Here is a 27,337-nt window from a genome sequence, read left to right as displayed (position 1 = left end):
CTTTAGATGTGTGGCCAGCTTTAGTCTTGATGGCTCATGTTTTCTATGGAGACTGTAGAAATAAGAATAATCTCCCAATATCCGCCATTCTCTCCTCCTAAAGTCAGATTTTATCATCCAAGGCAGCGTGTTGTTCACAGACAATACACAGGTGGTAGGTTCTAGAATAGCCTCTACTGATGAGGTGACACTTGGGGAAACAGGTAATGCAGTATTTTGTTTTTATGTGTAATTTAAGGATATCAAGCCAAAACTAAATTTTTATGTTTGGTAAAATTGACTTTTTATTGAAGCACACTAAAACAGATTGTTATGTAGAATATAATTTTAGCATTGTAATGAGAGCAGCACGATTTGTAGGTTGTTTTTGTAGACAGGATTTTGAAGCAACAGGTATACTTTTCATTGTTTGAGTAGTTGATGAAGCTGTACCTGGTATTCCTCTAGCTATGTGCTCTCAGCCTCAATGGTATGTAATGTTTCAGTAGGCTGAAAATCAATAAGATGGTAAGCTATTGCTACAGTACTAAAATAACTTAATTGCCTTTGAGTCAGGCTGAGTGATTTGGGATACAGATATTACTAATGAGACCTTGCTGTTGTGCAAACCTCAAAACTGCACACAAAGCAATGCAATAAAATAGAAATAAAAACGTTAATTTAACATTTTGCTTTATAACATCTTTTAAATTTAGTCTGCCTATATTTAAAAACAGAAAGCATGATGAATGCAGTGTAGATCAAACTGTGGCTAGTGGCCCCAGGTGTGTCTGATTATTAGATTACATTTTTTTATACTTAACTCTGCGCTAAAGTCTGTATATATTAGTTATACTAACGAGTGCAACATCCCCTTAATTGTGTCTTCAGAATATTTATTTTGGATTTGTTTTCCTTACTTGTACTGGTTATCAAAGCAAGGTGACATTCCCTTCGATTCTTTACAAATTGAGCTCATGTTTGCATGTTGGTGCCGCTACTGGTAATTTCACTAACTAGCCAAGAACACTTTGCGATAAGTTTCTGGCAACGTAGGAGTTATCATGATTCCATCAGCTGAATCAGAAGTTTCCATCTCCCAGTGTGTGCTTAGAGGAGGACAGTGGGAGCTGAGTCAGCAGAAGGTGTCAATGTATAATGGATGATTAGCCGCAGCCCTTCCCTACAGACAGGTGATACTGCATGGAGCAGAACGTTCCAGCTTTTCCGGGTTGCCACCAGCAGCAGCTTCTTGCAATTGATGACATGTTGATTTATAGACGAGCATTTCTTCCCTAATGAGAGCTGCCACCTCGGGTCACTGGAGCCCCCTGCCGAAGAGACCCCGTCACTGACGACAGTGGAAATGAGTAATGTTCGAAAGTCTCTCGCTGGGGATTTAATGCTTCCCAGCATCCTGGGAAGTAACTGTAGATAACTAGAGAATGAAACACAGATGAGCAAGCGTCTCTCTATGCAGACACTATTTCTAACTTGATGGTCCACTTCCTTTTAGTTTGGTGCAAACAATATGTTAATTACCCCCATGTAAATCCCATTTATGACTTAATTTGGATTCCTGATTTGCATCTGTTTTTATTCTACAATGCACCGAACACTAAAACGTTCTTGCTAATAACTATTGTTTCATATAAATATTAATAATTGCTATATGTTATAACTGGTGTCTTTAAACTTACACTAATCGAAAAGCATAAAAACTATATATATATATATATATATATATATATATATATATATATACACACACATGAACATATACATATACACAGTACTTGCCAATTTTTTTATTCATTTATAAGCTATTTGCATATTGCACATATGGCATGTATTGATATATGTAGGTATCGTTCTGTGCATATATAGTATACTTTTTCATATGGCGTTGTAAACATTGTGTTCTATATTTGATTGTTTTCGTTTAAAATAAGTTTAGTCAGTTTGATAAGTATTATATCTTGATGTTAGTTATATTTTTGAATATTAGTCCCACATTATCCACTTTGTTTTGTTTTATGTTTTTGTCAGTGGTTTTATGTATTACATGTGTTTGCGGTATATGTGGTCCGTGACCTCCGTCTTGTTGACAGTGAATTGGGATTGTGGCCATGGCAACTATGTCATTTTTGCGCCAGGCGCACTCCTTGGTGACTCTGTATGAGTGCGACACTGGTTGTCAGTGCATTCTTGCGGAATACCGGCAGCGTGGCTGATGCTGATTATTGGCTGGGAGGAGGTGTATGGTAAGGTATTTAAGTGTATGGTGTTTGTATTTGTCATTGTATGTTGGTATCTTGATAAAGGAGGTTCGACCTCCGAAACGTCGATCCATTAAAGAAGATTTTTTTCACTGCGTTTGCCAGTCTGAGTGCCGCCTTCCTGCCTAGCTATTTGGAGTTTGCTAAATCCCTAAAGGAGGGCACCGGAGCAAGTTGAGTGCTATTCAGCACTGCCTACCGAGTGCTGGTCTATTGGACTATATGGAATACATACGAATTACCGCTGGACACAAGTCCGTCGGTTCAAATCCCGACAGCGGCAGGCCGACACGGCTGAAAATACCGATCGTCCCCAGGTAAGTATGAACTAATCTAACCTAACCCCCCTAACCCTCCTTAGGGGTGCCTAACTCTAACCTTCCCCCCAGTGCCTAAACCTAACCCCCCCTTCCCTGCCGCCTAAGCCTAAGTCCCCCGGGGAGGTGCCTAACCCTAAGTCCCCCCCGGGGGTGCCTAACCCTCCCTCCCCCTAGCCTAACCGTAACCTCCCGGGGGGTGCCTAACCCTAAGTCCCCCCCAGGAGCCCTAAACCTAACCCCCCCCCCCCCCCCCGCTGCTGTCTGCAGCGGCGCCCGGCATCACTTCGAACGGGATGCCGGGCACCGATCTCCCGGAGTCGGTAAAATGAGCGGCGTCTACATCTAGACGCCGGTCATTTCACCCTCGTCTGGATATGTCAGTCGGGAGGCCGGCTGTCGGTATAATGTCAGACGGCTTCCCGATTGCATACCATATATTCAGAGCATTTCATATACTAAGTGCAGCTGCCTACGATGACAAACATCAGCAAATAGTCCTTTAGGCAACAGGGTACACACATACGAAGACACATATACTGTATGACATTAGCACCAGGATAAATCTGTTTTATGAGAAGCAACTTTTCCTTGAACACTTTTCTCTTGTTACACCCAGGCACAAATCTCAAACAACATTCCATTGATATCATTTTATATTGACCTTGATTGAGGTTGTTTGCAACTTCTGCCCCATGATATGTTCTGGTTTGTTTTTTTGTCTGGCAATTAGACATGAAGAGAATGCAATATTGTAAGAAATAGCTGGCATGCCACACTAATTTGTATGACTAGGTAGGACAGCATTCTGATGTTTGGACAAAATGTAATAGGGTGAGAGTTTAGAAAATGTGAGAGTTTAGCAGTAATCTCTGTCACTATTACATTGATCGAGTTGTTTTTTCAAAATGGGAAAACATCTAGATGAGAGCTTAAATTGTGACAGTTTTTTGAGTGTGAAAATCTGCGTGTTTGCATGTTCTCAGACTCTATTACATTGGCCCAGTTTAAGAAGTGTGAGAGATTACTGCTACACTCTCACATTTCCTAAACTCTCACCATAATTCTTTTGGCCCTTTGTTGTTGTTACAAACATTAAGCTGGGTACACAGAGCGATGTGTACCTCATTCCATCCTTCATTACCTGCAACAGGGCTGCTAGCGATAATGTCCGGTTGGACGTGCAGCACAGCCGGCCAGACAATGTCGCGAGCGACCGCGGACACACACATATTGGCCGTACACACTGAGTGATGCAGCCGTTATGTTTTTCCAATTTGGCCATCATCACTCCAGTGTATACACTGCATTTCTGAGCACACCCTACTGTATAATCCGTTTGTATTTGTCTTTTGTAAATATTGACTCATACATGATGTAAAATTTTCTTGTATGACATTACCTAGTTACTCTGTAGATGCAAGTAATTCTGCTTGTACAGAACCATAACTCCATTTTGTTCTCGCTACCATAATCCTTTCCTCTCTTGCCAGTTGTGTCTGGTTAATCTGATTAAGGAGTGCTGATCCTCTCACTGTACAGAAGCATGGTGTATGGGCATAATGCCATAGGCATGAGTGTCACATTATGGGTAGAAGGTAGTGTTTGCTAAATGTTTTAGAAGAGAGAGGGCTATAAACTGGCAAATAAAATATACAAACTTATAGTTTTCATAGAGGGATAGCGTAAAACTGTCTAACATTTGCTTCTCCATACAGTACCATTTAATATAATGTCTGCACCTATTATTCAACGCGACTGCCCCGGCCTAAGTATGTTGTGTCCATTTGAGGAAACTTGAATTTCATGTTACGTCACTTTTCCAATGTGTGAGCAACCCACCTTAAATTACATACAACATATCAACTTTATAATTGTGCTCTCTATGATGCATAACAATATTTACATAATCTATAAATAACTATTCTGTGATGAAAACATTGTTATTGTGTTATATAATTTGTTATACTCTGTTCCCATTTGTAAAGTGTAACGCAATATGCTGGAACTATTTAAGTTACTGTCAATAAATAATAAACCTCCTTATCTTTGCCTATATTGGCCATTGATCAGGCTGAGCAGGCGGATCCCATCAGTCTATATTAGTGCCTATAGCCATATATATTGATAGTGGTGACTGGCTGACAGTTTTTTCGCACAGGATGAATTACGGATCTAAGCTAATCATCATAATGTAATCAATAGTGTGATCATACGCAGCCTTTGCTGATGCTTTATAATGGCCAACACACACACACAGTGATTTATGGTAATTTGGTTTAAATTACTGCCCAACAAAATTGCCATGTGTGCCGACCACTTATACTACGATTGCATGCTGTGGTTTAGTCTTTCTAAAGCTGGAAAATGCATGGGCTGATTTGGTCATATACCACAATCCCGGAACAACCAGATTTGGCCATGGACAGAAGGCCAAAGTGGCACAGAGTTTGCATAGCAAATACCTATGGCCATTCTTACAAAGGCCAGTATTCAAACCAGATTTTTTTTTTAACCTAAAAGATAAACAGTAGGCCAAACATACTATACTTGAGTCAGCAGACATTCATAAAGTTTTTGGCTAGTTACTGATAAGTACGATACTGTATCTCCGTTTTGCAGCAGCGTCTGAAAGTAGATTGCTACTACACTTTTACACTTTTCTAATAGGCTATTGAGTTAATAACAGGGGCATCGGGTGGGGTTTGGTGGTTATTAACTACCAGGGCCCATGTTTGTCCAAGGGACCCAACAAGGGCCTGGGCCAGCTGTTAGGGGAGACAAATGCTTCATGGTGGCGCACATAGTATTTTTCATTAATTTTGTTGAGAGGGGACATGGCCACATTATCCCCTTATTTGGCCACGGCTTCTCATAATCACACAGGTCCACTTCCTCTCTTGACATCCCTATCAAGAATTGGAAACCATAAATTTATCAAAGACTGCGTTTCAAAAAAGAACAATGCACTATATTGTAACTGGTGTCTAAATGTAAATACTGTGTGCACAGACTGCTTAGTCCATAGTTGGACTCTTACTAATGTGCAATATTTTGTATTCTCTCCAAGAGTACTGTCATTGTGGAGAAAACTATCCAGGACCTGATGAATTTGATGCGTGACCTAAGTGCATACTCAGATCAATTCCTGAACATGGTGTGTGGGAAGCTACAGGATTATAAGGACACATGCAGTACAGCCTTCAGGTAACTATTCTTGTAAAGGCTTTTCTAATCCTCACTTGTATGTAAGGAGAGTTTTTTTGTTCCACAATTTGACCCAAAGGATTTAACCTGGGACACTACCACGCATTGAGTAGTTAATGATAAATCTTCAATTAAGCAAGTTGTTTATATTTTGTTTGTATATGGCGGTGAATGGGGTTGGGTACAGGATGCTGGCGCTCAGGATCCCGGCGCCGGCATCCCAATTGGATTAGGATACTGACGCCGGCATCCCGACTGGATTAAGATATCGACACCTGCAGCTAAGTATACTAACCCTCCGCCTAAACCTAACCCTCCCTCCATCCCGCGGTTTACTATAACACAATAATCTTAGTCGCATCACAGACATTATTGAAAGACACTCAGTGTTCCAGAGATGTTAGTCTGTGACATTAACCGCACAGGAATTGGTTTACACAAGTACAAAGTCGCAGATGAAGCACAAAGAAACTTGGCAGCGGCCTCTCGTATCGGAGCCCTTTTTACACAGATTCAGACTCAGTCGCACACAGATGTACAAATTGTCACACACCCCACTGATCAGTGTACACTAGCTATGAAGTTCTGTCACTTACAGTTGTTTTGTTTACGTGTATAAGTGATAAAGTTGGTCAGTGCGACCGACTCACACGGGACCTGGCGTGCATAGAGCGGCTATTTGACGCAACTAAAGCCACAAAAAAGGACACATATGTATATCTTTACTCCATTTCAAATCCTTTGTGAATTATGCAGTGCTCACAGAGACATTTGTTTCAACAAGGTTTACTGTTTTTTAGTTATTAGAAAAAGGAGGGGGATTTAACCCCCTATTGTACCTCAGCACACTGAATAATACCTGCAACAATATATGAAGACTATATGGTCATAGAAATTCAGAGATATTAGTTGCATGCATTTGCAAATACATGTATTTTTTCACATATATTTTAACCTCTCATTCCACACTTAATGATTACTCACACACAGCTATACTTTACACTGCACTGTCACTCTTTTTCCATTTTCGTGTGATGCCCTGGGGGGGTCCTGGGCTGGACGTTTTTTGGGGTGCACTGCACCCCGGATGTGAACCTCTTAGTGTTAGGGACTGCTGGTAACAGAGAAGCCGTGACGTGGCCCAGCAGCCTCCCATGTATTTGCAAATGCATGCAACTAATATCTCTGAATTTCTATGACCATATAGTCTTCATATATTGTTGCAGGTATTATTCAGTGTGCTGAGGTACAATAGGGGGTTAAATCCCCCTCCTTTTTCTACTTGGTATGACCCCTCCCTTTCATGCACCTGATTAGTACTGCTAGATTGATTGAGCAGCTGCCATTTTTGTTTGTTTGTTTTTTAGTTATAAAAGCTGTAATTTAATTGAAAAAGTGATGTCACTCATCAATTGTACAGTCATTAGGGGCGAGACAGCTCAGCACTTCTGTATAGATATGTTTGCTTATACATAGAGAATTATGGAACAATAAAGGCATGTTTTACCACTGGGTATGTTTTTGTTTTGAGCAAATAAAAAATTACCTAAAGGATTGCATCTTCGCAATGTTCTTAATCATGTTCTTTCATAAAAAAAAAGCAAAAAAGAAAACAAATACAAATTATGAATAAAAATATTTGTCTATTTTAGTTGCATCTGTTATTCTATACATATTTTAAAACTTGGCATCTAAGCCTTGAATAGTTAACTGATTATTAAATATTGTTACCCTGAAACTTTCATGGTGGTGTGTGCAGGGGATAAAATCTATTGATTCATAACCCTTCAATAATGTTTCTCCTAACTACTTCGTTAAGACCTGTATTATGTATTGACCTAGACTTAACTAAATCATGAAGCCTTAAAATGGATTCAGTGTTTAGTATATCGCTCGGGACCTGCAGGACTTAATTAGCTTTGCATGCTGGATACTAGGAAAAAGCAATTACACACACACATGCTTTGAACAATCTATATTTTATAGTTTATGTTCTAGATGAACACCAGCGTAGCTATTATATAAACTCAGGCAAGCTTTGCATGTGATACCCTCTGGCTCTCAAAGGGCTCAGAGTGAAATTATATGTTACTTATGTTAGTGCATTCACTGATGTAAAATGAGAAATCAAATTATTGGTGATAGCTTTGATGATTGGATTAACGAAGTACGTTGCAAGCTGTAGTGCTAATAGAAAATCTAGAATTCAGGCTTCACACAGGCAGATGTGATAATCCATCCACACGCGCTAATCCATTAATGTGGAAAATGCAATCGCTCCATTTTACAACTTGCATTACTTTATACATTGCTCACATTCTGTTTTTATTTATTCTACATATAAAATAAATGCCATGCATGCTTAATGGTATTTGGCATGGTTTTTTTTCTGTTTTTTACTTTTACTTAAAAATATCTTTCAAATAACTTTACATTTGTAAGTATGGAATATGGAGTGCTCCAAAGGAAGCCTTCCTCCGAAGCACTGCTAATAGTCTAAAGCCGGGTACACACTAGACTATTTGTTGTCCGATCAGCTATCTTGCTAGCGATGCCTGCAGGTCTGACAGGGAATATCGTCAGTGGGGTCATGCTGCTGAATGCAGCATGGCCCCCGCTGTCACGCCATCGATCCCTAGGCAAGTGTGTATGCACTTACCGATGCCTCCACATTTGCTGGGTACACATCGTTAAGTGTGTACCCAGCATTACGGTTTAGTGTATGGTTAATTCCAATCCTCAAGTACCTCACAGGTGGTATTATTACTGACCCAGTGAAATGTTTTAACTCACTCCGTTATTCTAGATTAAAGACATCATTAAAACATGGCTTGTTTGACATTTTTAAGCAGAAAAAGTGAAAATTCCCAGAGCACAAAATAGGAAATTCTTAACTTTGGTTGTGTCTGAAGAGAAGCCCCCATGGGCCCCAGGCTCATCACTGACCTCAGTAGGCCTATTTACATAGCAAGTAATATGTATTTTTGATTATTATCTTCTTGTTTACTGCTCACAGTACTTCTCAAATAAAACAATATGCAAATATGTAACTAGACGTCTCCCAAATTTAATTGACCATAGTTTGATATTTATGAGGAGCTTTTCTAATCGCATACATATACCTCTCATGGTATAATTTAACATAATTATATCTACAATTTAACACATTCCTTTCGAAAAGATTTACCCAATTGTTAGCATTTGGTCCACATTGTTAATAGAGCAACTTGATGTAAGCTTTACTAATTACAGTATCTTCACTCTGCTTCTACATTATTATTCCACTGCAGCTTATCTCTGTGCAACATGTACATCACAGTATGCAATTATATATGCCTTATAGGGCATTGCCCATAATAATATGCATGGTGTATTAGACCCTGTTGTACAGCCAGTGAACTGCGCCACGCTTACAATGCGTTCTCATTCGTATTGTGAAGAATTATTGGCTGCTCTGGTCATTTTCTTATAAACATAGATGGCCTTGTCTTCTGTCTGGTGCTCTGTTAATTAATTAGCAGATAATATCTTTTGGAGGGAACGATTAACCTACTTATCCCAGCTCAGCTTCTTTCTACAAGCATCTTTTTTTCCTGTCAGATGGGTTATAGAGTTATTTATATTAGGTTTTAGGTATAAAAGGATATTCCTGGTGGCATAGTTTAGTTTTCACACAATGTGTTGTTTATTGTCCTTGCTCTCAGTCACCCAATAATGATTATATATTAAACTGTAAAATAACTCACTAATTAATACTACAGCTCTAGAATACTGTTAATGATTGCAAATGGCCACTACATTGTCTCTTAGGTTGTTTTGAACTTGTATTTCATTATCCATTTATAAATTTCTTGTGTTTTTTTTTTACGTTTTTGGCCATTATTTTTTTTTATTCTATTTTAAACAAAATTTGTTTTCATAGCAAAAGGCTTCAGTTTATTTCAGAACTACTCAGGGAACAGTGTTTGCAATGGTTTTTACTAACTTATTTATAAAGCAGCATTTATTTATTTTTATTTAAGTTTATTGGATACAGTTTAGATTAAATGCAAAAGATACAAAGCAAGGGGGGAAAGTAAGAATCTGCACACACTGGCTGAAAACAGAATGCAACACATTAGATATAATCATAAAAATCCATGGGCAGTAGGAATCCATGGTAGGGTATTGAACGTTATCTCTGTCTGTACAGGGATATTAGGTCAGTGCAGATTGACAGCTTGTGTCTTGAACCAGCGCCACCTAGGATTCTAAAGCACATATCTGTTCTATACGTTTTAGTAGTTAAAATGATAAGGTTGTCTGTAGCCAGCTTATCATTATAGTTTGTTTCGCTGCAGCTATGATAAATGTGAAAAGTAATTCTCGTGATTTAATAGGTAGTGAAGGTGGGACACAAAGGACTTGGCGAAACAGAAATGCAGAAAAGAGATGCAGTCAATTTATATAAACCTTGTCCCAAGTGTCCTGTGCCGTCATATAGGAACACAAAATACTATTTTTTTAAATTTTCCTTTTCATGCTATCTGCACGACCCCATCCTCATATCATTTACCTGGCCTTATCAAAATCCCACTGTCACATCAGGCCCAACCAGACTTATTCTTATTGTCAGTCTGGCCAATCTGTAAGAACAAAGTTAAGAAATGAATAATGGAGGGTTAATAACCTTGATGATGCTGTTATTATCCTCCATATGCCCACAACTGACATTACCTAAAGTTGACATTTGAACATTAAGTTTATATGTATCTGTGCAAAATGCATTCACTAATAAACTGTAAATTGTGCACTTATACAAAAATCGCAAAGATCTTCTCGAGTACCGCAGGTATATGGATGAAAGCATGAAAAACTCTGAAGTCTTTATCCAAAATCATCCAGTGGAAGGTCCAGAACAGGTTCCCCGGGTCAAAGTTCTTCCCAGCGTACACCAACGGAAGGTCCGACTGGGACCTCAACCCCCTAGTATGTCTTCTGAGATCCAATGTTACCACTCTGAAGTTTTCTTCCAAATAATATGATCTCATCCAAATTCATCCAGTGGAAGGCTCAGAACAGGCTTTCCTGGTCAATGTTCTGCCCAGCTTACACCAAAGTGAGGTCCAACCGCGGTGCAGGGGTGTCCGAATGCATAACCATACAGACAGACAAACAAACCAACCAATGAATTTTATTCATGGGTGCCCATTGGCAAAACATTGTCAAGGACACACATCACAGACACCTACATGTCAGTTGTACCCATGTTTTAAACTATTTATTTTATCTGCAATAAACACATTCCCTAATATGCATCAAAAAACCTCTGCAATACAGAAAATGCTCCCTGTCTTGTGTATGGGAAAATAATGTTACACACATACCCCGTGTGTCCACTAGACCACCAAGGACTTAAAGATCGGCAGCGGGAGCCAGCGTCCCGGGGGTTAATAGCCTGCCAGGGTAGGCAGCCTTCCCTGTTGTAGCGGCTCCTCCCCTCAGCTCAGCGCGCCTTTTAAGCCTGTAGTCTGGCGTCCCTGAGCTGTTTCCTCCGTGGGCCACGCTTCCTCTGAGGTCTCCAGCGGCCATTTTACTATGTGGTGCAGCACAGAACTCCAAGGATGTCAGTTGGTCCAGTCCCCCTGCGCGTACCTCACCATTTAGGTCAGTGTACACAGCGCTATAGCCTCCCCGGACACTGAATCTGGGCAGTTGAATGTTGTGCCATTTGCAGTATATTATATGTAATGTTTATGTATATATATTTCTGCATTGTATGTGACTTATGCTAGTGCTGACTCACTTGTCAGTATATATCTATCCCTTTTCTTTACAATCTACCCTAAACAGGTGTACCTAGGGTGGTTCTGAGACCTCACATATATATACTTGTCAATATTTGTGAGGTTTGTCACATACTGTTGCGTGCTGCACGTTGCCATATTTTAGATGGAACTGTGTGTTGCATATGCTGATAATGGGTCCCTGCAGCTAATCTTAGCGCCAGTCAGGACCAGTATAGCGCTGCTTAATATTTCCACATATGTCTGACCAGGAAATAGAGCACGGTACTGCACCCATTTTTTGCTATCCTGCAAGTCATGTCCTGCAGGTGTGAGTACGGAGGATTTGACTCAGGAAGGGTTATGTATTAGGTGCCATCAGGTGCTGGGCCCCTTAAAGGACCCCCTTGGGCGGTTTGTTCCTCAAGACCATTGCCTCCATTGTAGATCGCCTGGCGGCCCCCATAGTTGTAACCCGCTTGGGGTTACCTTAACATGCTACGCTTCCCTCTCAGGGTATCTCACAGTTCTTGCACTTTACCCCGGTGACACAGACTGTCGCTCCATACCATACAGTACATGCAATTCCCTCAGGTACCACAACAGTCTGTCATTTCCCTTGCAGGGTTTACCACAACAGCTACCCTGGGTGGATGTCGTTTTCTAAGAAACACAAGAATGCTTAATATACGCCCTGTGGTGTCTCCCCAGTCTGTACGGCTGTCTAACACAGTTGGTCAGCCTAGGGTGATCCGGATAATGTATCGGACTCCTATTCCTCTCACACGAGGGGGAGCATAAATCAAGTATTATTATCCCTGCTTGGGTGCTGGTGGTCAGCTCCATCCTAGTTATAGAGGATGTCACACCTGCACCTAAATCATATCACCCTCAGTTTAAGCATTAAAGTGTCTTTGGCTGTGTCCCCCTTCTCTTACCAGCGGGTGGATCACATGGCGGAAGTCTGGCTATCGCCAGATAAGAGGTAACACAAAAGCGTTTGGCCTCATGTTTCCCATTCCCTGAGGGTCATTACAAGTAATAGGAATCACCTCCTGGGGTGGATTTTCATGTAACTCATCTGATTAAGAGCGCTACTATGCCTCCCATTCCTGCCCGGACGGATTCTATGGATCCGTAGGAGGTAACTTTGCCTGAAATCAATATACTCGCTTTCAGGGGCTGTTGCCCGTCCAACCATGGCTTTCGCATGGGTGGCTAATGCTATTGAGTGCTAGGCTGAGGCATTTGTAGAGCTTTTTCCCTCAAAAACTTCTGGGGATCAGATGTCCTTTGTTGATCACATAAAAAATGCAGTTTCATATGTTGGAGTAATTACATTGGTTGCCAGTCTCCTAACCTGCAGGGTTTCGGCTGCGACTGTATCCGCCGCCAAACCCTATGGCTGCGCTCATTGAAGGCAGAGGTGGACTCCAAGATAGGCCTTAAAATGGATACCCTATATTGGGGAGATCTTGTTTGGTTCTGACATTGACAAGATTGTAGCAATGTTGGCAATATCACTAACGGCAACATTTCCGCCTTCAGCTACTCCCACTACAAGGCCTCGGACTAAGGACCTCTTTAAGAGCTGCTCGCTCTGAATGAGGGCGGACGCTTTTTTTTTTTAAAAGCCGGCCTCCTGGCCGCTCGCTATGCTGTGGGTGACCACTCACAGCTTTTGCGAGCGGCCAGGTGATGGTCGCGACCATCGGGCTTGGTAGGGTCTCGCCTGGCGCAAGCCCCAGTGAGCTTCCGACTCTAATAGAGCCAGAAGCTCACTACTGACATCACTGGTGGCCTCCGTTTGTTCAGCCACCACCCCGCCTACAAAACGGGGCGAGCTGTCGATCAACATCGACAGCCGCCCCGTTTGTAGCGAGCCCCCTAGCGAGTGAATTTCTCACTCGCTGTGGGGCTTGCGCACGCCGCACGTGCGAAATGCACAACCATCGAGCGGGTCTGAATCAGGCCCTGAATCTGTTGAGTCTTTTTGTCCTCAGGGACAGCCTAAAGGCCAGTCTTTTCCTAGGCTGTCGGGCTCCACGAGGGCCGCCACACCCGGTACCGAGCAGACCTGGACATCCAGACGCCCTGCTTCTAAACTTAAGTTTAAACCTTCAGCCTGATGGGACAGGTCTTCATCTGGGGGATCCCAGAGTGAGATACCGACTTTTTCAGTTTGCCCAGTGCTGGTGTGAAGTCACCACGGATGCTTCTGTAGGAGTTGAAGTCTCTCACGGATATGCCCTCTCCTTGCTCAGACAGCCTCCCCACATGTTTCGCTACACACAGGCCCTTCTTCAGACCCGAACAAGGCCTTGCAAATCCAGAAAGCTATACAGTCCTTGCGGTAAGCAGGGGTATTTATGCCAGCCCCACTATCTCAGAGAGGGACTGGTTATTCTACTTTCTTTCTGGTGCAGAGGCCAAATGGTCCTCATTGGCTTATCCTCTATCTCAAATCCCTGAACCAGTTCCTAAAGGTGCCTAGGTTCAGGAGGAAACCCCTACGCTCCATCATTAGAGATTTGGAACCTGGGGACTTCATGGTATCATTGAATATTCAGGACGCGTACCTACGGTTACCTATAGAGCCCTCTCATCAGCATTAGCTCAGGTTTGCTGTGCCACAGCAACACTTCCAATTTTCGGGATCTGCCCTTTGGACTGTCCACAGCCCCACCAGGGTTTACCAGATTTATGGCTTTTATAACAGCCCACCTGTTCAGGGTATCAGACTGCTCCAATATCTGGATGGCCTCCTGCTCTTAGCAGGATCACCAAGATACTTTAAAGCCATTTCAAGTTAACCATTGCTTTCCTTCACAAGCAAAATGGTTAATCAACTGGGAAACAGTCCTCCCTGAATCCCTGCTGGATTCTCAGAATCGGAGAATCCTTCTGATGTCAGACAAGATCTCCACTCTTCAACTACGAGTGCGCGGATGTCTCCACAGTCGACAAGTGTCATTACACTCTGTAATGCGGGTTCTGGAATCCAGGGTCTACCTTCGGAACGGTGGAATTTGCTCAGTTCCATTCCAGGCCTTTGCACAAACTGATCATCTCCAGATGGAACGGGTTTCTCCATTGGATCACTGTTCAGACAATGATGCTCTCTCTGGAGGTGCGTCTTTCTCTATCTGGGTAGCTACGGCCATCTCATCTAGGGTAATCCTTACAATGGAAGCCAGGGCGCAGTGACCGGTCCGCACTCCTTTCGGGGCAGTTGGACGTCTGTCAATTCCGCCCTGCCAATCAACTTGTTGGAACTTCAAGCTGTCTTCGGCCCTCGCTCTGGCCTAACACATACTTCACGGTAAACCTGTAAAGGTTCAGTCCGACAGTGTCACAACAGTGGCTTACATCTAGGAGACACTCATAGTTGGGCAGCAATGACAGGAATGTCACACATTCTAACATAGTCCAAGGGTCTCCTCCCGGGCCATCTCTGCAGTATTCATTCCGGCAGTTCTCCATTGGGAAGCGGACTTCCTCAGCCGTCATGGCGTGCATCCCGGGGACTGGCCTCTTACCCAAGAGAGGTTTCAACTCCTAGAGAGCAGAGGGGGCCTCCCACTGCCGGTGTTAGAGTCCAGGACTAAAGGTGCTGAAGCCACCTTCGGTGACACGTTGTCAGTGAAGTGGACCTTCCACTATGTGTACCTGTTTCCTCCGGTCTCCCTTCTTCCTCGAGGTCTTCGGAAGTTCAATTGAGACAGAGGTACTCTCCTACCATGCTGATGGCTCCAGTTTGCCCCAGACATCACTGGTACTTAGATTTTCGGAGTCTCTCCATCGACACTCTGTTCCTGCTGCCTCAATGTCCGGACCTGTTGTCTCAGGGTCCTTGCCTTTCCCTGGACCTGGATCGTTTGTCTTTGGCTGCGTCGATACTATGGTCCTAAGGCTTCTCTGGCTCTGTCATCATAGGGATGTTTAGAGTGCGTAGGCCAGCTTTTGCTGGGATCTACCACAGACTGTGGCATACATAATTCTTATGATATCGTACCTGTAGCTACGATCCTAAGGTGTTTAGGATTTCCAGAAGTTCTGGCATTCCTTCCAGCTGGCTTGGGTCTCACCCTCCGCCTGGCCTTCCTGAAAGTGCGGGTCTCTGCACTATCAGTATGGTTCGCTTGTGGCATTGCTCCACTCTTGGGTATCCAGACCCTCCTTCAGGGTGTTTTCTGAATTCTACCTCCCTTTATCCCCCCTAGGGGCTCCTTGGGATTTGGCAGTGGTTCTTTGTGTCCTCCTGTGGCCTCCATTTGAACCACTAGTTTTGATAGCCCTTATGTGATTTATGGCTTAGACTCTCTCTCTTATGGCGTTTGCATCTGCCAGGAGAGTGTTGGAATTGGGAGCATTCTCATGTGGCTCCCTCTTATGGATATTTCACCAAAACAGGGTTGTGAGTCGCACTTGCCCTGTGTTTCTTCCTAAAGTGGTTTTTAAGTTCCATATTATTCAGGAACTTATTGTACCGACATTCCAGTCTCCAGTCCTCTCTGCTGGGGTGGCCTCATTGACTGTGGTCCGGCCTCTCCAGATTTACATGGTGCGTTTAATTTCCTTCAGGAAATCAGATTCCTTATTTGTAGTCTATGGATTTCACAGGAAAGGATGGCTGGCCAATAAACAGACATTGGCTATATGGCTTTGTATGTCTATCTCAGGGGCCTACACATAGGAAGGTTTTTTTGTTGATGCTTATTCTACTCAGGCTGTAGGCCCCCCGTGGGCGGCCCGCTGTGGCGCCTCGGCTGTTCTGCCTTGCAAGGTGGCCACGTGGTCTTCTGTCCACACCTTTCTAAGGTTCTTTGCATTGGATTCCTTTGCCTCTCAGGATGCTTCCTTTGGGCGTCAGAGGCTCCTCTCTAATCACAGGATCATCCCCACTCTTATAAGGACTGCTTTGGGACATCCCCAAAGTCAACCCTGTGGACCCCCTATGGACCCTGAAGAAGAAAATGAGATATGTAAGAACTTACCCTTATTATCTCTCTTTCTTCGAAGTCCACAGGGCAACGGCCCTGACGCACCTGGCTTCATATGGGCTCTGTGGCTGGTTACCGGTTTCCCGTCCCCTTCTCTGTGAGTATGGTTCTTGAGTGTTCCAGTCTTCTCTCACTTTCTTTTCTCCTCCGGCCTTTGGCTACTCACGAACTGAGGTGCCTCTGGCTTGGGGGCGGGTTTATAGGGAGAATGGAACCAGTGCATCCTGGGAGCTGAAAGCTTTAACTGCGTGGTGCCCGGATTTGGTTCTCAACCTATAACCCAAGGTCAACCCTGTGGACCCTATGGACTTCAAAGAAAGAGAAATAATAAGGGTAAGTTCTTACCATATCTCTCACTTTCTCAGACATCAATGTCTCTTTTTTTGGTCTGCATGTGTTTGCAAATGCATGACCATGCTCCTACTGGTCTTGGATTATGTTAGAACGGTCACAACAAAATCGTATCCTATCTATCCAGAGACAGGCAGGTGGTAGTAGAAGAGGCATACAAATCTGTATGAGTAGATCTTGGCATCAGACCCAATGTGTTGATTTTCTGACAAGTCTTATAATCACAAAATAAGATATAGTATTTAGGGTGCTAACTGATATGGTACTAGAATTGCTACACACTTTAAGGCTTTGTGAACATCCTCCACCCCTTCCCTCTTCATGTGATGTTGTAGCACCTCTTATCAGCCTATGTGGCAGTCTCTACACCCACATAACTTTGAAATGGAGGGTTTTGAACACTGAAGCTTGTGACACAGATATTAATTTCCCCAAACTTAGGGCTTGATGCAGCAGTGCACACAAGTGCATTGCTGAAAGCAGATTTCCGATTATAGGGAATCTACGTGTGCGCAGGACCCATTCTGCAAGTGTGCTGAATGGGTCCTGCTCAATCACGCAATCTCTTGAATGCCTCTGCCTGATCGACTGGCAGAGGCATTTAAAGGGAGGTGCAGGGATGGGGCGGCCAGCGTTCCCGGAGACTGTGTATCTGTCCTGTTTTCCGGGAGTGGCCAGCCCAGAGACTGTGGACGTATGCAGTCTTCTGGGCTCGCAAGCTTACTCAGCTGTCCGGCCGTCCACCATCGCGACCATCGACTGCCGATGGTGATCTCAGCCTGCGACCTCCTTCTCAGTGCTTCCTGCGTGCAGCTTTGCAGTTGCGTTCCTTGCTGAATCAGTCCCTTAGTGTTTTGTCCAATCACAATCAATCGTGCCTGTTTATAAATGTGACTGGAAGTTGATCACTATGGGGGAGATTCAAAGCAAATTCAGTGTGCTGTGTGGTAGGAGAATGCCGGTTATCGCGGTCATCGCGCCTTAACAAGGGTGTTAAGGCGCGGTAACCGGCATTCTCTGACCAAAGTGCCGGGCGCTGCGCTATGTAGAAAAACAGCCGCGCACTTGGCACTTTGGTCGGATTTCTCTTCGCATCCCCAGGTGGGTGTGAGAAAAAATCCTTAGTGCTCCCAAACAGCGCGGTGTATTGAATAGCTGCGGGAGTCCCTCACGTCGCTATTCAATAGTGCGTTGAATTGAATTCCCCCTAATACTCCAAATGCAAGCATCTTTCAATGAGGCCTTGGTATATGTGTGAGTATAATAGTACTGAGGTTTTTTTACTGCTGAATGGAGAAATACTCAGCTTTAGGGAAAATGGACTTTGCTACATAACAGCTAGTATAATGGAAACTTTTTTTTTAAGAACATATACTAATAGTTGTTAAAGTAACTCCAAACTATAACAGTGGTTGTTTTCCTTCCTAGGGGTATTGTTCAGTCTGAAGAAAAAATGGTGATAAGTGCTTCCTGGGCTAAGGATGATGACATCACCAGGCTTTTAAAATCGCTCCCTAATTGGTTGAACATGACACAACCTAAACAATTAAGACCCAAAAGAGAAGATGAAGAAGATTTTATACGGTAAATCATTTTCTTGTTCACATACTTTGCTGGTGCATCCAAATGTACATGGTAAAAATGTCTTGCTTAGCTAAAACGTTTCTTATTTTGGATGAGAATGTAATGTAGAATGAATGGTAGAATTTTGGGGCTAGTTATTATTAATTGCTTTGTTAACATCAACAGTGTGCAAAAGCTTAAAGATGGATGATCAGTATTGTAGTTACCAGTCTGTGCAAACTCTTTGCAACAGCTTCCTCTTGGGTTTAAATGGCAAACACGGCAAATACCCTACACACAGTTAATGGTGCTGAAATTCATCATCTATACAATATTTGAAAATTGTTCTCTATGAATGTCTGTTAAGCTGGTTACACACTAGATGATAAATTGGACGATTTTAGACTAATTGGAACGACAAATTGTCCACACAGTCTAGTGCAGTGATTCCCAACCTCGGTCCTTAAGGCACACTAACAGTCCTTGAGGACCGTGGTTGGGAACCCCTGGTCTAGTGTGTATTCACAATTGTACTCTCCTGTGCGTCGGTCATCGCATCTTCAGATCTGCATGGGGTGCAGTGCATATTAATGAGGGATGGAACGACATATCGTTCCATCGTTCATTAAATCTTCTAGTGTGTACTGGCAATCTAGCATGGTCCAGGGCGAAGGTAAATTTCCCCGACTATCTGCATGATTTGCCAGTGTGTACCCAGCAAGTTCCTGGCTATATATATATATATATATATATATATATATATATATGTAGAGCTTCCACATTTTACAAAGAGTTTCTAGTGTTCACAGTGAGTTTAACAGTCCCCAGGTTACGCAGTCTCCGACAAACCTGCAGTAGATGTAATGGGAATACATACAACAGTAGTAGTGTCAGCATTGCATTATGCACTGATCGCTATACAAAGGTCACACTGATAACAACACACAGAAATCACTACACAGGTCACGCACTGATAACTATACACAGGTCATGCCAATATCACACACTTGGTACGCACTGATCATTATACACAGGTTACGCTGATATCACACACAGTACACAGTGATCATCATACACCTGGCACACACTGATCACTCCACACAGGTCATACTGTTATCACACCCATGATACACTGAGCACTATACACAGTTCACAATGTTATCACACAGCTGCTACACACAGAGCACTATAAGCAGGTTACACAGATATCACACCCACTAATTACTGTACACAGGTCACCTGGTATTACACACCTGATACATAATGATCATTACATACAGATGTGACCACATACATCTATCCTCCTTATGCGTTAAACAGCCCTTCTAGTCACGCCATGCCATGGCGTGACTCTGTAGCGTTGAGGGTCTTTTTGTGATACTTTTTTACTTCAAATGAGTCTTATTCACACAGCGATGTGTATCGGATGCACAGGCAGCTTCTGCTGATTAAAATGATATGTGGCATGCCTATGTTCTGTGTGCAACTGCGGGTGTATCTGCATGCAAATGCTATGTTACAGTGTCACAGCTGCTAACACTGTAACGTAGCGTTTCGCATACAGTCAGGGTACTACTAATTGGCTGCAACCTGACCCTAAGCAGTCATAATACCCAACCTAAAGGTGCTGTTGTAGGCAGTGGGGAGGAGATGATGGTATGAGTGATAGAAGAGCTCATGAAAGCTTACAGTCTAAAGGGGAGAGGCAGACAGACATGGGTGACATAGAAAGGAGGGAGAGTGAGCAAGGAACAGTGGGTTAGGATGAGAGCTGGAAGTCTTTGATAAAGAAGCAGGTCTTGAGAGCCCGTTTGAAGTTTTGTAGAGAGGTGGAGAGCCGGAGAGGGAGAGAGTTCCAGAGGTAGGGAGCAGCAGAGGCAAAATCTTGACGGCAGGAGCTAGAGGAAGTAATCAGTTGGGAGGAGAAGCAGCATGCATTTGTGGAACGAAGTTGCGGGCAGGAGTGTGAAGGAAGATGAGGTCATATTTGTAAATAGGAGATTGGAAGACAGCTTTGTAAGTGAGTGTGAAAAGTTTGAATTGGGTTCTGAAGGGGAAGTGGAGACGGTGAACGGTTTTTAGAAGAAGGGCAGCAGATGTAGTGCTTTTGGAGAGGAAGATGTGCCGTTGCAGCAGCATTGAGTACAGACTGGTGGGAGGCAGGAAGGCATGGAATCCAGATAAGAGGAGGTTACAGAAGTCCAGTCGGGAGATAACCAGTGAGTGGATGAGAGTCTTCGTTGTCTCCAGGATGAGAAAGGGTATTATCCTGGAGATATTTTTGAGTTGAAAACGGCAGCACTGTGAAAGGTACTCAATAGGAGGTTTGAAGGAGAGGGAGGAGGCCAGGAAAACTCCAAGACAGCACTTTTGTGGGCTAGATTAGATGGTCATGCTGTCGACAGATAAAAAATTGTGTGAAGTGAGGTTAATCGGGAGCATTTGAAGATTATTTGCTCCGCCTGAAACATATACACCTTAGTAACTTCTTACAATTGGCTCTAGAAATATGTGAAATAATGCTGATAACATGAAGCCTATATCTCCACTGCTGACCGGTATGAAGACCAAAAGGAGGACTTAGGGGTATATTTACTAAAGTGAGAGTTTTTAGAATTGGAGATGTTGCCCATAGCAAACAATCAGATTCTACTTAACATTTAACTAGCATCTTCTAGAAGATAATAGCTAGAATCTGATTGGTTGCTATGGGCAACATCTCTAATTTTAAAAACTCTCACTTTAGTAAGAAAACCTTCAGCAGGGAAAGATATTAATGTATTAGAATATTGTGTAGTAGCAACTCAGTGCTAACATAAGAAGTTGTGCAACAAGATACCTTCTCAGCTGATGCAACATAAAAAATCACAACCTTACCAAGATAATTTATATTAACATTTAATAAGCCTAAAAAAAACAGTGATCCAGACTTTAATACTGTTTGCAGAATGTCTTATTTAGTGCTGAAGTGTATCTGTAAGATGCTGAGATATTAGTTCCTCACTTTGGTCTTGATACCGTTCAACAGTGAAAATATATGCCTCATATTACCAGCAGTTTTCCCACCCTTGTAATGAAACCGTTATTATGTTGAGTCCATTCAAATACTCCAGCATTTGATCACCTTTGTTAACTAGACACTGTTAAACTGTTAAACACCTTTGTTAACTAGACTTTGTTAACTAGACACTGTTATGTGTGTCTTTGTTTTATGTATTTTGCTATATACCGATTAAATGGGATGGGTATGTGATCCCAGCTGTCAGAATAATGACAGAGGCATTATGACAGAATCCCAACAGAATTAGGTGAGTATCCTTAACCTAACCCCTAACCCTTCCCCGGCCTAACCCTAACCCACCTTTTCGGCAACCTAACCCTTACCCTCCCTGTTCGCACCGCAGCCTAACCGTCCCCCCCATGCAGTTTAACCCTAACTCCCCCAGCCTAGCCCTAACCCTTCCCTAGCGCCTAACCCTAATACTTACCGTCTGGATGTCAGCGGTCGGGATTCTGGAGCTGGGATTCCAACAGCTGCCGGGATTCTGGCACGGAGATCCGGGCCACCGGGATGCCACCTACATCCTAATTAAATGTTATTAATAAACAGAAATGGATGTTTTGTCATAAACCGTTTTGCTTGCAGTTCCTCAAGGGCATATTCCAGTTGAATACCTCCAATTGAATACTGGGAGAAACCAGAGTGAGCAGAGGTTCAGAGGCAATTATATAGCTGCCTGTTCTGCCAGCCATAACTTCAATCACGTAAGGCCATACTTGCCGACAATCAGTTCCCTCCTTCCGGGAGGGAGCTGATTGTCAGCTAACAGCGGGGGGCGTGCCTGGCCATGACGTCACATTTGGGGGCGGAACCGGGGCCGCGCTATCGCATCATCGTGGCCCCGCCCCCTCTTCCCAATGTGTTGTTTTCGGCATTGTGAAGCAGGGGGCGGGGCCACGATGACTCGATTCAACGCGAATCGCGTAACCGGCCCCCCCGCTGCCAGGTTTTTTAGTTTATTCTGGGGGGGAGGTCGGGATGGTAGCTGGCTGCCAGGATGCTTGCCGAAAATCGGGAGGCTCCCGGTCAAAATGGGAGGGTAGGCAAGCCTGCGTAAGGCTGAGCAGAAAGGGTCAGAGACCCATGAAATGAGCTCCTCCAGTTTGGCTCTCATTACATGCTCCTCTGGTACTCAGCCTCACATGAGTCACTAGACACAGACCAGCAGGATAGACCCCAATGCACTCTCAGAATAGCCTGTGCTGTGGCTGTTCCATTATACCTGTAGGTCTCAGCCCAGCATAGCAGTTGCCGGTCTGTCTTCACCTTTAAATAAATAAAATTACATTTAAGCGGCAGGTGGCTTGGAAGCACCCTGACTTAAATCGATATAAAGCCATGTTAAGGAAGGATCTTTGTAGTTGTCTGCTAAAATCACACATGGACTTTTGTGATGATCTTTTCCCTTCTTTTACTCTATTAGAAAACTTGACCGATTTGTTTCCTCTGCATTGAATGCCACTTGCATGTATTGGTGCTACCGGCAACTATCATACAGGTGTACATTATATATGGGTAGAGATTTGATATAAAAAATATTGTTATTTTACTTTGCATCTGACTGTATGTATATCTAAATATATATATATATATATATATATATATTCCTTATGCTAATGTCATACTTTGCATATATCTCATTTAATGGAGCCAAGAGAGAGATTCAAATTGAAAGTGTATTAATCCCTTCTGATTAATATTGCTTGGGAGGTGTTGTATAATCAGATACTGATTGCTCATTTTCATGATTTGATGGATAATAGCAGCAAACATATTGAGGGATTATCCTGAGGGCCTTTATTCTCAAATCTAGGTCAAAACATTGTTTGATTGCAAACCTGTAGGTTGTTGCAGAATGTGATGTAAACAGGTGGTGTAAAAATCCTTTGCTTTAATCTTGATAATCATTGTGGAATATAACACTTCACAATCAAGCTTGTACAGGTGTATGCAATCAAGGGTTATGGCTGCTCCTTGGCTATAGAAGGACTGGCCTCTTTTAAACATAACTGAGGCTAATTAATTATGTTAACATTTTAATGTTCTACCTCTGGTAACCTGAATTGGTTGTGTTATTCGTAGTGGGCATCCTTATTATAATCATAGAAGCTCATTTACAAAGCTCCGTTTTATGCCTTACACGTACATTAACGGGTGTTTATGTGCAGACCCCACAGGGTTGCCACCTCATCCCTTTAATTCAGGACACATGTGAATTAAGGCCCCCATACAGCAGAGATTGATTGCAGTTATCGTGCAATTTGCAATCGATTGTGTATAAAAATCTTTCCCTTTTTCAATCGCAAATTGCACAATTGCTGCAATCAATCTCTGATGTATGGGGGCCTTTACACAGATTCTATGATTGGCTGACTTCAAGTTTCTATTTCTCCTGGATTTAATTAGCCACAGAGCCTGTGTAATTCATATATGTTCCTTATTAATGGGATGATCTGGCAACTCGAGGCCCTTACCTTAGTAGGCGGGACAGAAATAGGGAGTAGTATCCTCTGCTCCTGTCAGATGGAGTGTGGCGCAGGGCTGTGATATAATGCTACACTCCCAGCCCATTACTGACATGTAGGAGCAGCATTAGATGATCATCATAGGTAAGGAGCTGCATTATGTTACTCATTCAGTGTTTCAGGTGCCCCCTGAACTACGGTTCCCTAGGCAACCGTCTGATTCAACGAATGATAGCACAAGCTCTAAATATGCATGCGCAAAAGACCACTACGTTACATGGCTTGATGACCATTTACAGCCCTGCATGGACTTCATGTACTCCCACAATGGTGGAATATTTCAGCAGGAAACGCACAATGTCATCGGTCGCAAGTTGTCCAGAATTGGTTCGAGAAGCATTTTGTAGAGTTTTGACAAATGGTGTGGCCACCATGTTCACCCTACATGAAACCAATGAAGCTTTTATGGGTGAGAGGTTCATTTGCACCCAAGAACCCTGTAAATATCAGGGAGCTGTGGAAAGATATCCAGATGGCATGAGTCAAACTCTCTCCAGAGGTCTTCCATCCACTTGTGGAATTGATGCCACATCGAGTTGCTGCACTTTGCTGGGCTAGAGTGGTCCTACATGATACTAGGCGTCTATCCCATGACTTTTGGCACTTCAGTGTATATATATTATTTACAGGAGTTTATGCATATATTAGTATCACTTGTGTGTTGTAAAGGTGTAAGTTACAGGAATTTATACTATACCTACCAACTGTAGCAACTTTGGCAGCACTGTCCCGCTTTTAGAGCTCTGTCACTTTTACAATCATGATTGCGTTGTCATGATCTGCTCAGCCATTAGGAAGTCTGTCACATTCACAGTGTCTAGTGGGTGCTGCACACACCTGCCACTGGTGCATGCATGAAGCAGTAAATAGGTGATTGCAGGAGGGACAGGAGAACACCCAAGGGGGTGTATCCATGCCCCCCATCCTATCCTGGATCCCATAATGATGGGTGATTTGTTATGCCAGTATCATCCTTTTCCATTCCAACAACATAGGTTTCATGTAAATGCCTATTCCACACATAGGAGGCTTTTGACATACACATCCTATGGTGCGTGGCACTTGCTCACTTACTGTTCTTCAGTGAGTCTGATAGTACCTACCTCACACACAAATAACAATTGAATGCTTATAATCAGACATATGGGAATATCTTTCCTATGGAGATTACTATAGCCATGCTTCAGAACCCAACCTCAGTGACTGATGGGGAAACATGATGTGACACCACCAATATGACCAGAGGAGTTTCCTACATGAAAGTGATGATCCTTATCTGGTAACACTCATGTTATCTCTGCCACAGTTCACTTCTGGTTAGGTCCTTCATGTTCTTACATAGGGTGAATGTATACGTTATTGCGTTTAAGGGAAGGTTAACAGATGGTTTACTTGCCAAAGTTCATTAAAAAGTGTTTGCTTTTCTTGGTGGCACCTCCTAAGGTACAGTTTTGGAATGGAAAGGGTTAATTTGCATTGTAACAGTGTATAATATGTGCTTATATGTGAACTCATTTATGCATTTGAACTAAAAATGACACAAGCATTGCTCTCTATCACAGAAAGTGAAGAGGATAACTTACACATTTTTATAGCAATTTATATTTGTCAATTTTACAAAACGTTTACAGTAAATAAACAAGCAGGTGCCAGTGTATATTCCTTAGCACAAGCAGAGAAAGATACAAATGTTGAGGCTGTATCCTGTGCATTGATCTGCAGTGCTCTGCACTTTGCTGATTACTCCAACATTCAAAGGTTTTGTGCTTCGAGTTTCAAGTTGTGGGATGCACGAGTCAACAGCCTTCACCCAGTCAAGGTAGGCTGCCACGGTTTCAGCATATTAAGCACATTCCGCTCAGCAGGGCAAAGAAACGAATAATGGACGGATTCTCCTTGTATAATTAGTTTTTAAAGCCCCAAGGACTGTTTGGCACTTGGTGTCCTTCAAGTCATATAAAGGTTACCTCTCATTTCATTAACAGAACAGAAATTTCAGCCCTAGAAGTACATTTATTATTAGCAGACTTGACTTTGATGTGAGAGAAATGAAGAGGAAGAGATGTAGGAGGCATAACAAATCATTACAGCTGTCCCCTGCACAGCCATAGTCAAAAGCCATATTCAGGCAGTCACCGTGCTATCAGCAAATGATGGCAAAGCCGCTGTTATCTCTGTTAATGTGTGTTATGTGGATTAAACACAGCAGCATATTAATATTGCCTAGATTGCTACAATGCATGCAGACGAAATGTGTGCCGTCAGTTTTCCCTTTTATTTTCTGTAACATTGCATTTACTGGGATGGAGCTCAAAGCACATAAATATGTTTTCACTTCATTATAAGATGTGGTGTACATGTGAAAAATGCATTCAAAGTACTTTAAAAGGGGTGGATTAAAGAAATAAAAAGCATCATACTCTGCAGATGTTTTTTTTTTGCAACCAATGCAAATAGCCTGTGTGCCCCGTTCATGTAGGACCACTTGTAAAAGTTGTTAGCTATACTTTATTTATGTACTTGTGTTTATTAAAATGGTAAAAATTTGTGGCATGAGTGCAGTCATAATCAATATCAACACTGACACTAATGAGGTGTCATTAAGGTCAATAAACATGGGGCCTGATTCAGAGCCGCTCGCTCTGAACCAGGGCTTTTTTTTTTTCTCCAGGCCACTCGCAAAGCGAGCGAGCTGAAGACCGTCGCAAATTATCGCGACCATCGGGCTTGCGATGAGACCCTGTGGTAGGGTCTCGGCTCCCGCAAGCCCGAGTGGACTTCCTGCTCTAATAGAGCAGGAAGTCCACTACTGACATCACTAGTGATGTCAGTAGTTCCGCCCTCATACACCAGGCGTTCCTAAGGGAGCACCTGCATTTGCCAACCACCCCCCCTACCCGCCTACAAAACTGGGCGAGCTGTCACTCACCATCGACAGCCGCCCCATCTTGTAGCGAGCCCCGGAGCGACTGAACTTAAGTCGCTCGCCAGCCTTGCGCATGCACATGCCGGACACGGCGCATGCGCAGACCATAAACATTGAGCCACTTGCGAGCGGCTCTGAATGAGGCCCATGATTATTGCAGTTATAAGTGACATCTCCACCCAGGGAGAATTCCCTCAATTTCTTCTTTTCCTTGGTTAGTAGAAATAAATCAGTGCCGCAGACCCCCTACCTTGACTTTTATGCCTACGCTTCTTAGCCCCAGTCTTTTAGTTGGCAAGAACAGGGGAAACTAAAGTGAGATTTCATAGTGCTTAATAATACTATTGTCAACTTAAGTTGT

At 43.0% G+C, this 27,337-nt stretch overlaps 1 protein-coding gene across 2 annotated transcripts in view; it reads left to right on the top strand.

The window, feature by feature from the left end:
* The window catches only part of EXOC4 (exocyst complex component 4), a 453,886-nt gene that overhangs the window by 334,062 nt on the left and 92,487 nt on the right, over window positions 1–27,337 (top strand). For both annotated transcript variants that reach the window (XM_088468694.1, XM_088468695.1), the window contains exons 12-13: window positions 5,646–5,782; window positions 18,330–18,485. In XM_088468694.1, coding sequence (XP_088324820.1) covers window positions 5,646–5,782; window positions 18,330–18,485 — 293 coding nt within the window. The remainder of the gene's footprint in view (window positions 1–5,645; window positions 5,783–18,329; window positions 18,486–27,337) is intronic.

This window comes from Taudactylus pleione, unplaced genomic scaffold, assembly GCF_031769625.1.
Source record: "Taudactylus pleione unplaced genomic scaffold, aTauple2 ptg000086l, whole genome shotgun sequence".
NCBI lineage: Eukaryota > Metazoa > Chordata > Amphibia > Anura > Myobatrachidae > Taudactylus > Taudactylus pleione.
The sequence above is the reverse complement of the archived record's forward strand: the minus strand, read 5'-3'. Positions and strand labels throughout refer to the sequence as shown.